Source organism: Zootoca vivipara, chromosome 3 (genome assembly GCF_965207765.1).
Source record: "Zootoca vivipara chromosome 3, rZooViv2.hap1.1, whole genome shotgun sequence".
Taxonomy (NCBI): domain Eukaryota; kingdom Metazoa; phylum Chordata; class Lepidosauria; order Squamata; family Lacertidae; genus Zootoca; species Zootoca vivipara.
This window is the reverse complement of record NC_142586.1, coordinates 60,787,088-60,799,763: the sequence shown is the minus strand read 5'-3', so window position 1 is coordinate 60,799,763 and position 12,676 is coordinate 60,787,088. Positions and strand designations below refer to the sequence as shown.

At 40.3% G+C, this 12,676-nt stretch overlaps 1 protein-coding gene across 1 annotated transcript; it reads right to left on the bottom strand.

Moving 5' to 3' along the window:
- Nucleotides 1-2,112: 2,112 nt before the first annotated feature.
- Nucleotides 2,113-12,675, bottom strand: PEX3 (peroxisomal biogenesis factor 3). Its single transcript, XM_035108841.3, has 12 exons — nucleotides 12,526-12,675; nucleotides 10,755-10,886; nucleotides 9,472-9,553; nucleotides 8,966-9,009; nucleotides 7,741-7,865; nucleotides 6,469-6,535; nucleotides 6,316-6,370; nucleotides 6,043-6,211; nucleotides 5,719-5,789; nucleotides 5,039-5,161; nucleotides 3,823-3,919; nucleotides 2,113-3,174 (listed from the first exon to the last, which is right to left on the bottom strand). Exons 1-12 carry the CDS (start codon nucleotides 12,596-12,598, stop codon nucleotides 3,091-3,093), a joined length of 1,122 nt encoding a protein of 373 aa, XP_034964732.3. The 5' UTR covers nucleotides 12,599-12,675; the 3' UTR covers nucleotides 2,113-3,090.
- Nucleotide 12,676: the final 1 nt, after the last annotated feature.

The window sequence follows — 12,676 nt, the reverse complement described above, 5'->3', positions numbered from 1 at the left end:
TCTTCTTCTTCTTCTTCTTCTTCTTCTTCTTCTTCTTCTTCTTCTTCTTCTTCTTCTTCTTCTTCTTCTTCTTCTTCTTCTTCTTCTTCTTCTTCTTCTTCTTCTTCTTCTTCTTCTTCTTCTTCTTCTTCTTCTTCTTCTTCTTCTTCTTCTTCTTCTTCTGAATAATCAGATGTCACTCACCATGGCTTACTTCTGAGGTGATAGGAGATATGTATCTGAAATAATCTATAGGAAGGAGATTCATGCACTGATCTTGTTCCTCCTTCAGCTTTTGAAAAGAGGACCTATGAAATTAGGCAGAATCTACCACAATTAGGCAGGAAGTGCAAGTAAACCACAGAGTGAAGTGATGAATTATTTGAGTCCCAGGGATACATGTCCTTTGGGGTAATCTAGGGACCAAATGCCAGTGCAGAGCTGAGCCAGAGGCAAAAGTGAGCAATTAAAGTGTATTTTACACTGTACAGTAGGCTACTTTTTTCACTTACACCTTGCTCTCTATCCTCCAGCAACACAAGCAAGAGGGATTACTAGAGTTTAAGGACATAGACCAGTCAGGCAAAACCACTCGAGGAATGGGCCTTGGGAAGAGTCATCTTATGAGGCTCACAAAAGACAGACTAAACAGAAAAGTTATTATGTGTCTTTAAAAAAAAGAAAAGTATTTTGACTTTAAAAAGCAACCAAGGGCAGTGGGGGGTGAGGAGTCTGCCATGCCTAATGTTAGATTTGGTGCTCAAATAACTTTATGGACAAAAAAGTATGAGACATTCTAAAACTGAAATGTTGAATCTGACTGAAAATCGTGTTAGTCAAACTTTGATGCTTGTGGTTAGGGCTTGGTTTGTTTTTTTAAATGCAGGTCTTAAATCCAGATAAAGTTAAGTATGACAAACAATACAATCCTACCATTGTCTATGCAACAGTCCTACAGTGGTGCCTCGCTAGACGAAATTCGTTCCACGGGTCTTTTCTTATAGCGAAAATTCGTCTAGTGAATCCCATAGGAATGCATTGAATTTTTTTTTGAATTTTTTTTTGCCCATAGGAACACATTAATTGAATTCCAATGCATTCCTATGGGAAACCGCGATTCGCTAGACGAATTTTTCGTAAAACACATTCGTCTAGCGAGGCAAGCTCCGCTCGAAAAATCCTTTCGTTAAGCAGGGCATTCGTTAAGCGAGGCACCACTGTACTATGTTTGATGGACTATGCTCAAGTTAAGTGTTTAGGATTGCTTTCAGTAGGGATAAGTGGTAAGTAGCTGTGAATTTAACTTCTTCCATTGGTTTCAGTAATATTTGATTCCATTTCGCTGGAGTTGGGTTTCAGTTTCCTCAGTCCTATAACCTACCTCAATATTACCCCATCACACTTTCTTTGAATATAAAATTACATATTAGGAGTTGGGTCATAGTTCTGATTAGTGAGAAATGGCCTGCAGTTATACACTTCTTAAATTTTGATATATGTACATTCAGTTACTTAAGTACCAGACTGGTAAGATTCTAAAGCTATCACCTCTTTGGGTATCTCGCCGTTTGTGCTTGAAAAAAAGAAAAATATTGCTAATTAAAAATTTTCTGTAATTGTAATCTTGATGAAACACTTTAATAATAAAGCAGCTAAGGTTCTATAAGGATAAATTAATGTTGAAGTCCAGTTGCCTTGTTGATTTATAACCAAAGTTTCTCTGTGTGAAAGTATTTGCTTTCGTTATGGGTTGGGCAAGTTCTAGCTGCTCAGTCCCACTCCTTTGCCTCAAAAGGAGCTTGGTGGGAGTGGTTTCCTGCTACAAACCAGAGAGGACAAGGACAAGAAATACTGCCAAAATAATCTTGCTTCTACTTGAAATCAATGTGATTACTGTATTAGACTGCAATATTTTTTTGAGAAACTTGTAAGCTGCTAGGGGGCCCTCTTACAATCTAATAGAATAAATTTGCTACAGAATAAGTAGGTATAGCTACAGCAAGACTACTACTATGTTGAATGCTTTTTTGTGCTGAAGTTACAACTTTTTTTATTATATACAAAAATTAAAGCATTGACAAATAAATCACTGAATGGCATGCTTTAGGATGTTGCAAGTTACCACACACAATCTTTGTTAAAATAATTTTATTGTCAGATATTTAACAGATATTCCAATTAAAAATATTTACAAATGAATGTATACAGCAGGAGCCATTTACAAACAGCATGAACATATTTTCTAGGAACCATCTACTCTGAATCTGAAACAGTAGAGTAAGCACTCAGCATTACATTGTTCAGAAGATAACCATGTTCTAAATATATGCATTTGGAACTAGCGGCCTAAAGCACGGAAGGCCACTTACCCTGCTCCTTTTCTCACATTCTTAGACTCACTCAGGCTAGCAGGTAAGAAGTTGAAGAGACAGCTGGGAGTAAAGGAAGCTTGATTGCATCTCCCCTTTTCATAGTAGTAGATCAGCTTTTGAGTGAAACCTCTCATGGCTTACAACTGCCATAGGGCATGTTCTAACCTGCTTCACAGCTGATTGGTGCCGAGACAAGCTACTCCTGATCTCCCCCTGCCACCAGGAGAAGAGGTGCTGAGTACAGTGGTGGTGGTTCTCTCTCCCCCGCCCCCATTCTTAATGTGTTACCTGCTGCAGCCAATTTGTGAACTCATTTCATAGGTCAACCACTGTCTCTGAGTTGAGGGGAGACTGGGGAAAGATAACCACCTCTCCACTGGGTCAAGAGAGACAGAAGCCTGACATTGCCTGCACACTTTTGAAGCCAGATGTACTTCTTATGGGGGCGGGGGAGGACTTACTGTAGGCAGATTATTATTTTTTGCACTGCTTTTTGTAAACAAGTGATTTGTAACTGAGACTGCCTCAACACAAAGGCTTGCAGTGTAATGATACTCCCCCTTAAATTTGCTTAAGTCTGGTGAGCTCTATCAATATAAAACCTAGGTGTTGGATTTTCTCAAAAGATATTCTTTTTGCAGGGATTAATAATCTTGGACCATTCTGATGAGATTTGTTATCAAATGAAGTATTCACAGGACTGGGCACTACGGATCTTATGTACTCCCCGCTGTGCAGTTCATTTCTCTAGTTGTTGAGGGGTACTGAAAGCTTCATAGACATTAGCAGCAAAATCTTTCACTTGTTCCATCATTAGAAGGTCCTGGAAAGAGAATGTTCATTAGCAAATACAGCAACTCTTTTTTAACACAAGCAGATGCGTAATATCAGCAAGTAACCCCCCCTCCCATTAACACTTCAAGCCTGGTTAACAGAATTGCTTGATACATTACTTCACACACTGTTAGAGGCTGAGAAGTCCAAAACTGTTAAGAGGGAAATGTTCTATCTTACATATGTGGATCATGTACCAGGGACACTGGCCTCAGCCATAACCAACCTGGAAGCCTAACTAAAAAGGGGAATGGATTCTACTTCTTCCACTCAGAATAAAATGTGTCATGCTGGCAGTCTCACTTCCTGTGTTTATGCAGTGTAGAATGTGCATATCTGAACTCTGCATATTTCTTCATATTTTGATTAATGTGAGACATGACAGCAACAAGTTATAATGTAACTTTGATGTTTGTACAGAGCTTAGTGCACTTTTATAGTCTTAAAAATATACTAATGACAATACAAAGCAGGCTGACAGGCCTACATTTTCATATTTTAGGTGTGAAATTATTTTAATTGGATTTCTCCCCATTTGTACTGTTTAATTTTGTTTACAAGACACCCTGAAAACTAAGTGCAGAAAAGCTATTAAATAACAGACTAAGAAAAAAGAAAGGGAAAAAGGTCTTCTTACCTGAACAAAATGGCTAGGTGTTTCACTGCAGACTGAATGAATCTGCCCATTTATTATTGGAATTATCTTGGCTAAAGGAAGACTGACACTAGAAAGACTGGAGGTGGAGGTGGGAAAAGAGATGTGATTACACAACATTAATGTCTGTCTTGTTAGCTACTTTTGTAATACACAGATTCAGAAGAAGAATAGTAAACACCTAATACCTGCCCAGGGGAAAAGCTCAGCCAGTTTGGGGACTGACTGAAGCCCAGAAGCTCAAAAGGGCCATTCCCCCGCCCACCCCATGCTACCACTCCCTCCCTGTCAGTTGGGAGCAGGCAGCACACAACCCCTACCCAGTTGCATAGGCTCTCCAGCCTACACACACACATTCAGCCACCCTCCCTGCCTGGCTCCTGGTCCAGATTAGACATTGTGGGTAGGTGGCATAGATTCATAAAATCTATGGAAGGGACCCTGAGGATCATCTAGTCCAACTCCCTGCAATGCAGGGATATGCAGCTGTCCCATATGGGGATCAAACCTGCTACCTGCTATCAGCACCATGTTCTAGCCAACTGAGCTATATGGTACTATGTAGTAGCTGCATTTCTGAATGGGAGTCTCTTGGCTCCTATGTGTGGTGGTCACCTGACTGGCCAATGCATGTTGGTTTATTTGATGACCGGCATGAAGATTCAGGGTGTGGGGGAGCTTAGTTTGTCTCCCATTTCCATTCAAAAGTGCCAACACTGCACCTGATTACAAGGAAGCATTCTGCCTTCTTTTACTTCTCTTTTCAAAATGGCTCTCTTTAGGTTTGTTAAAACAAGTGTCTCCCATAAGGAAGTTTGTGCAGTGTGTTTTTCAGGAAGTGGAGAGGAACTTTAAATAAAAATAATTTGAAAAGAAAATTAACTTGGTGAGTCTGAGTGAGCATTCAATCTTGCTAGACATATTAGTTATTTTAAGGCTAATATCTCATAATTAAACAAAGGGTGAACACATTTTGCTGGAAGAACACAGTCCAAACTATGTTGAGACATTGTTTCTGTTAAAAATTCAGCCTAAAACCGATCCATTCAGCAAGATTGCTGTGTGATCTTGGTGAAACCTCAACTATTTTTTGGTGAAACTGATAATAGTGAAATAGTACCTAAGTAAAACTCTGACTATACTTAGATTCTTCTACATTGGAAAGCATTTATATTAAAACATGTTTAAAGATGTTTACCTGTTCATGGAACTACTATGGCATAAGTCCTGTTCGGTGGGTCTGAAGAATTCTGCCATGTTGTCCAATAATCGACTGAACCCTCTATTTAAGCATGAACTCAAAACTCTATTGAAATCTGGACTGGAATAAATCAATCAAATTATAATAGATATATAAATCCCTCTCTACATCCAACGTATTTTGGAAAACATATTTAAAATGTAATTTTAATAAAACTGATACTCTGCTGATGGGGATACGAGGCTAGATCAAACATAACACTAAACTAGGAATGGGGCATTTCAGGCACCTCCAGGCCTCTCTGCTGGGCCTGGAAGAATTTTCTAGAGGTCTATTTGTTCCTCCTCTGCACTTCTTGCTCCAGTTCATTCCCCATCCTCATCTGTATGAAGCAAAGTTTGCGTCTTTGCCAGTAATTAAAATGAGTTTCAACCCCAGTTTAGAGGCAAGCTATATTTTTTCAGTTTGGATAAAACAGCAAACTGTGGTTCGCTCAAACAGGGACAAGGGAAGTGGAGAATCAAATCATTTGAGAAAGGTTTTTTTGTTTTTAAAGTAAGACACTTTGTTATGCAAAATCACCCTCAATTTCTCTATTCTGATAAAAAATGAGTTTCCTATTTTCCTTTCCTAAGTTTATTTAGCCCAAGTTACCAAAGAGAACATTTGCTGCATACCTGTCCAACATGTCTCTTGTCTCATTGAGTAATTTAATAGTAGCCACATCTCCTTCTGTAAGTCCACTGGCCTAAAAAGACAAACAACAGAGCATAAAAGCAACTTGGATAGTGCTCCAAGTGCATGTACAGGATTACTTGATTTATGTTGAACCTTTCTTGTTTGGGAAGGTCTGGTTCTGGTTCAGATGGAAGCAAACTAAAAGATTTGAGTTTCAAGTTTAAATTCTGCTACTTTTTTTTTTAACCGAGAACCAATTTCTGCCCTGCCCCCAACAACTTCAGGTTTGGTTTGATTCCCTGCCCCCGATACTATGAAAATACCTGGGTAGCTAATGGATTCTCTTCATCTGGCATCATGTAATGACACAGCAGAGACTGGGATCCAGTGTCTTCAGATGATGACCCATCTCCAGGTTGTTCTATCACCTTTCTAATTTTTTGTAGCTTCTGGTCCAAATCCAAGAGAGAAAGAGCATGTTTGAGAGAAACACTGCAAGGGGAAGGAGTTAAACATTATTTATCAAATCAAATGAATGCATCCCAATGAATTACTTTAAAAATACACATCAAAACTTTTTAAAGCCTTTTTTTTACCTCCCAAATGCATCCTGCACAGCTTTTTTAACCACAGAAATTAATTCAGTCAAACCTAAGGCAGAAGGAAAAAGTTACTGAAGACTAGCTACCCATTTGTTCAAACTTTGCAAATATTGGCACTACGTAGGAAGAGGTTTACAGATATCATACCATCTCCTAGAAGGTGCTGAATACTTGATAAATATTGTTGTTGGACTTCAGGGGGAGCTAGAGGTGTCTATAAGGAGAAAAAACATTCTGTAATGTTTCTGTTACTTTATGGAACAGTGTGTTTATCCTCCATGTATCTGTACAACCAGTCAGGATGCAGAATTTCCCTCCCCGTGCCTTCTCTGTGCTCTCCTGCTGCTGGCACCACTCTCAAGATACCCTGGATCTTAACAGCCTCAGCCATCTTTAAACACAGAACAACAGAGGACAGAACAATTCAAATCTCTCTTTTTAAAAAGCCTTATAGATCCTCTCTTGTTATAAATAAGAGCTAACACTGGGAACAACCACACAAGCACGGAACACCAAATTTATTTCCTTTTTGCTGTGCTGTCAACTTATTCAACACCAACAAAATTGTTGAATCCCCCCCCCCCATTATGAGGGACAGAGAGTTCACAAAAATGGAATTCAAGAAGTATCATCTCTGCTCTTTAGCATCATTCACTTTGAAAATCAGTCCAGTCTTCCAATACTCATAAATTGAGGATTGTCACAGTGGCCGGGGTGGGCTACTTCAGAGTAACGACTCCACACAGCTCTGCATTTTATCCTTTTATTGGTGCTGTGTATTTACAGTGCTGAAAACAGTGCTATTTACAGATGGTCAGTACATGTTGTCAGTCTTGCACAGAACCTCCGAATGGCGATTCACGCGTTTTCCTCCAGCAAAGTAATCTTGGCATACTGAATCTCCTCCCCCGGCGCTTCTTACGCAATTCCGAGGTCGGTGGGATCGGCCTCTTTCCCACCGTCTCCCTGCTCCCCTGTTCCTTTCCCCGGCGGTGCCTGGGCTCCGCTAGGGTACTCACGCTCCTGTTTCCACTTCCTGACTCACCACTCGAAGTTTCCCCCTCCCCGCTGGGGGAGGAGCTGGTGTTGGATGGGAGGGGGCTGTCGGTAGCTCTTATCCCTCACAAGGATGATATATAGTCGTGCCCCATCTGCTAGCAGAATGGACTTGCACATATGCAACAGAATCTCTCATTTCTCTCCTCCCTCTGCTTTTGGGAGGGTGCAGGGAGAGGAGAGGAAGGAGCAGCACTGTCATGCAAGCAGAAAGTTCACTTGTGATGCTAGATTTCATCCTCAGCATATAATTAACGTCAATTAGATTTCTGTAAGTATAATACCATGTACAGGATTCTACAAATTACAGCCAACCGTATGAATTTTTCAATAACTGATATACTGCTCAAAGAATGTACTTACTGTTCCGTTTTTGCAAACTGCTGCATTATCCAGGTAGATGTATCCACCAATAATATTTAACTGTACTCGTAGAAGAACTACAAGCATACATGTGCTATATACAGCTACAATGCTTCTTGTAAAACCTTTAAACAGAAAAAGGAATGATACTAAATGAAAAAGAGTAGACAACTAATAGTCAGCATATCATCTAAAGTAATGCAGAATAAATATTGTATACATGGGATAAGAGTAAAACTGTTCTGGTTTTATGTGCAGAAAACCTAACTTTCTAGAGCTTATTTAGAGGAGCTATCTGCATTTCGTGTCTTCTTCAAAAAGGTGTTTCTTCTGGGTAATCAAGAGCTTAAGATGCAATGAGCTCAAACAAGGACAAATTTTACAAGCCTATTACTTAGACTTGCAAGAACATGGCAAAGCAATCCAAACAAGGGACTGGGAAAGTGTGGAACAGATTATTTCACTACACCAGCTCCAGGCTGGTGTAGCTAAATATCTCAAGGGGGGGTTGAGTCCCATTGATCCCAATCTGCTAGTACCCATTTTAGGGCTTTCTGCTGGCTACCACAGGTGAGAGATTAGTGAAGCATTTCCCAACCAGTGGCTCACAAAACCTGTATAAGTGGGTCACGGGCTTTGTAAGCAAACCCTAAATAAGTATTGCTTGTAATCCTTTATCTTATAACTTTTTGTTCTGTTGGCATGTTATAATGCTGCATTAACACTTGTGTTACAAAGGTTCAATTTCCACATTTTAACACTTGGGAAGGTAAAAAATTCATGTGACAATAAATTGATGGTCACTATGCCATGTAAGTTTGGGCTTGGGTGTTGCCATATCAAAAAGGTTGGGAACCACTTGCTCAGTGCATGTCTAGGCAAAGCTGAGGCCTCTGCCAAAGCAGAGCCTTTCCCCCCTGCCTACCTCTGGCAATGAAGGCTAGTAGAGAGGTGAGTACATACCATCCTGACAACACCATCTGCCGCCATTGGGGTGGGGACAGGAATGCTCTGTAAGGCTGCAATCCTATGCATAATGAGCTAGTAGTAAACTTCATTGAACAGAATAGCACTTGCTTCTGAAGAAGCACGTGTCTGATAGTTCTGCAATGTGCACTGGAGCTGGGCCAGAGCTGCATTTTGAAGAAAAACCAGAAGCTCTGCTATGTGTATACATAAAAAGAGGCTCACTGGATAATGAGCATAATTATTCCTTTCAACTTACTTATAATCTTCAAATCTTCCCATATTTCTAATTTGTTGGCTGGTCTAAGAAAACACAAAATTGGAAACATTTAAAATGAATGGTCTTGATAGAAAGAAAGCTCAATTTCTGTCTATATTAAAGTGAAAATTCAATTTTCACTTTAATATAGGCATGAACAAGCATTGAAACTGCTTGGGAGGAAATGCTTGGAGGAAAATGAAGAAATAAATAACCAAGCCTGGGGATTTGAGGCTCTGAAGAAATTTACAAATGTAGCCCTAACTGGCCTTCATAAATAATATTCCAAATGGCATTTTTCAAACTAACTGAAACACACTGGAATTCACTTTATGCTTCCTCTACGTGTTTCATAGAACATGCATCATAAATACTAAGGTTTTCGCAGTGCACAGATTCAGGTTGCAGGGAATAATTTTCCTACATGATAGTTACATATGCACATTCTGCTTCTAGCCCAAATATAAAGAATAGGCATTCAAACCAAATCAACAGAGCACACTTACCTATCCTTCAGCAGTGAAGTGAGGCTCTCAGAATTCAGTTGGTACATCAAAGCATCCCTTAATGTTGGAAGCATTGACAGGACTATTAATGAAAAGCAAATGATTAGGAACATAACCAGCGTACATAGAATCTCATAAACAAATCATTTATTCAGTAATGGGTTTGATCACATGTGTATGTATCTTTTGATACTTCCTTCTCTCTCTAACACAGCTGTGAGGAGCATTTAGTCCACCAAATGTCAGTGGTTTACAACTCTCACATTCCTGGTCATTGGCCATGTTTGCTGTGGCTGATGCAAATTGTAGTTTAGCAACATCTGAAAAGTTAAAGATTCCCCACACCTGCTATAGCAGCTCATGGGAAACTGCTTTAGAGTGTTGGGACTCCTTCCTGAACAGCACAGGAAGTGGTGAACTATAGGGGGAATAGACTAAAACGGCCTCCCCTTCTCTTTCTCCAGCCAAGCATCTGCTGGATCTCAGAACCTTCCATAAACAGGGGAAGCTGTTCTGTTCACAGAACTGCAAGTTTGAATCCAACTCTTGGTCTTTGGGAAATAAATAAAAGGATCATTTGTTTTCTTTTTCAAAAAAAAAGCACAAACTGGAAGTATGCACAATGACACCTTTAATATTATTCTTTCCAGCTTTAGTTACCCCTGTTCAAAAAGGAGGAATTCAAAGCCAAAGTGCAAAGAACATTTTCGCAATCAGAGAACTAATTTTATGAATAGAGACTAAATGATCTCAGTCTTTTAGAGTAAAGGAAGCTCAGTATGGATATGATTGCTTTTAAAAATAGGAGTTTAACAAAGATGCACAGGATAAGATCAGCCCATAAAATGTGCAGAAAAATGAAACAAAATTAGGTATAAAAGCCCCACTTACCTTGGGTTACAGATGGCCCTTCATCAGTTTTAAATGTAGTTTGCCATGCAACTTAAGGGGCTGCTGTTAACAAAACACAAGTCCCCCTGGAAATGCGAAGCTAGACACACGATTTTTTTGATCCTAGCTACTATGTGGTTCTGTTTATATTACCTCAATAAAAAAAGACCACTTCAGTTTAGGCAACACACCAAACCATAGTTAAGGAAGTTTAACTATGATTTGGCATGACAAATCATGGTTCAGTGATCAGTTGTCAAATTGGCATCAGAAACTATGGCAATTAATATGTGCTGAGAAAACAGGAACCAACAGTAGGCAAGTGACGTGCACTATAGTTAGCAAAAGCCATGGTATGACCTGAATTGATCCCAAGACTGCTGTTGCTTTACCTGTCATGTTGCAAGTCCTCTGGTTACTTTCAAAATGGTACTGTCTTCGTGCTTGTGCAATGTATTCTGCAGCTTCTCTTTCTTGGATTTCTTTCATTTTTTTCTGTCCATATTTTCCAAGTACATAAACTCCTATTAAAGGTATTTTAGAACAGGCATAATTTAGGGCTTACAAAATACCAAACAGTTTCTTCTGCTTTAGAATATATTTTTCCCTTGATTTCAGTAGAAATTGTATAAATGTTACCCAGAACAAGTTCTCTCAATTAGATTAAATGATCATAAGTAAGGCTGGATCCCATCACAGTACAGGATCACCAAAACAGCATATGTGCTAAATAAAACTGTTCTTAATTTCCAGACGGTCTTCCCTTTCTCAGGCAAAAATGATCTACAATGGATCGTGATAGAAAATTTTTGGTAATAGTTTCACACAATCAGATAAAATAGCTGACTATACAGAATATTTAAGTATTTTTAGCAAACTGATAATCGAAATAGAGTCCTCTGGTTAAGTAGTGGTGAATACTGAGATGATTCATGGCAAATGAATATATAGCAGTTTCAAATGTATGTTATGAAGCAATGGCTGCTACTGCCACATACTCCCCTATTTTGAAATATAAACTTCTAATGACTTAGAATACAACATATCAGAATATGAAATGTATATATCCAGAAGAGCACAATAAAGGGAAAAGTGTTTTCCCACCAGTACAGAGCAAAAAACAAATCGGGAGTGGGAGTGGGGAGCAAATATCTCCAAGAGCTGGTTATAACAGGATGATTGTGCAAAAAGAAAGACTTTGATCTGAAAAGAAGGAATGAGTCCATACATGCACGTGTTAGGAAAGATTAAGACAAACTATAATCTGAAATGAGTGAATAAGGAACATGCCTGAACTCGAACCCCTTCAGCAATTTTGAGCTTTAAAAAGTTTTTCTTAGGGGGTGGGGGACTTACTTTTCAATGCAGGAAAAAGGAGGGATGACACACTGGATTCTGGCTAAAAGACACAGGAGATCAGCTGAAATAAAGACATGGAAGGAGAAACAGCAGGAGCCGCAGCCTGGGAGAGAAGGGGTGTGGCCACCATAGAGCAGGCGCGAGTGGCCCTCTCTCGACCTCAGCCCCTGCCTTACAATACGCAGGAATGCTAGCGCTGGCCTGCCTAGCAGGGTTGTTGGTGTTATAACTGGCAAGACGTCAAAAAGATAAGGAACCGCACACAGACACCCAGTGCTATAATTGCTTGGGTAAGTAGCCATGCTTACCTGGGAGTAAGCCCCACTAAAAACAGTAGGGCTTACTGCTGGGAGATGTGTGTTGGGGGGGGGCAATCTCAGGAAACAAGGCAGGTGTGTGTGTGAATGGGGAGAGGCAGAGCATATGGGGGGGCAGGGCTGGATTTAGGTTTGATGAGGCCCTAAGCTACTGAAGGTAATGGGGCCTTTTATATGTCCAGCTGTCCTTTGTCAACGACAAACTGTCACTGTTTTTTGTGATGAATATATGCTATATGGTAATTTATGGACCTAATAGGTATCTAAAGCAATTTGCCACTGTTGCTGTATGTAATTGTAATATGGAAATGTACATCCGGGGGGGGGGGCAAGAGAGTGGGGCCCTAAACTATAGCTTGTTTAGCTTATAGGTAAATCCGGCACTGGATGAGAAGCAAAGCCAGCCAAAGGCCCCCTTCCTCGCGAAGGGCTAAGCGGAGACCAAGGAGGACACGCGAGCGGAAGGCGAAGGGTCTTCTCCACTTACCGCCCACGAAGGCGCCCAGGAAGAAGCATTTCTTTTTGTGGCGCTTGAGGAAGCCCCACACGGCCAGCAGCATCCCAGCGTCCGCGGAAAGCAAGGGCTCGGCGCTGCCTCCTTCGCCTCTTCGCCGTAGCGCAGCCGCCGCAAAGCGTCA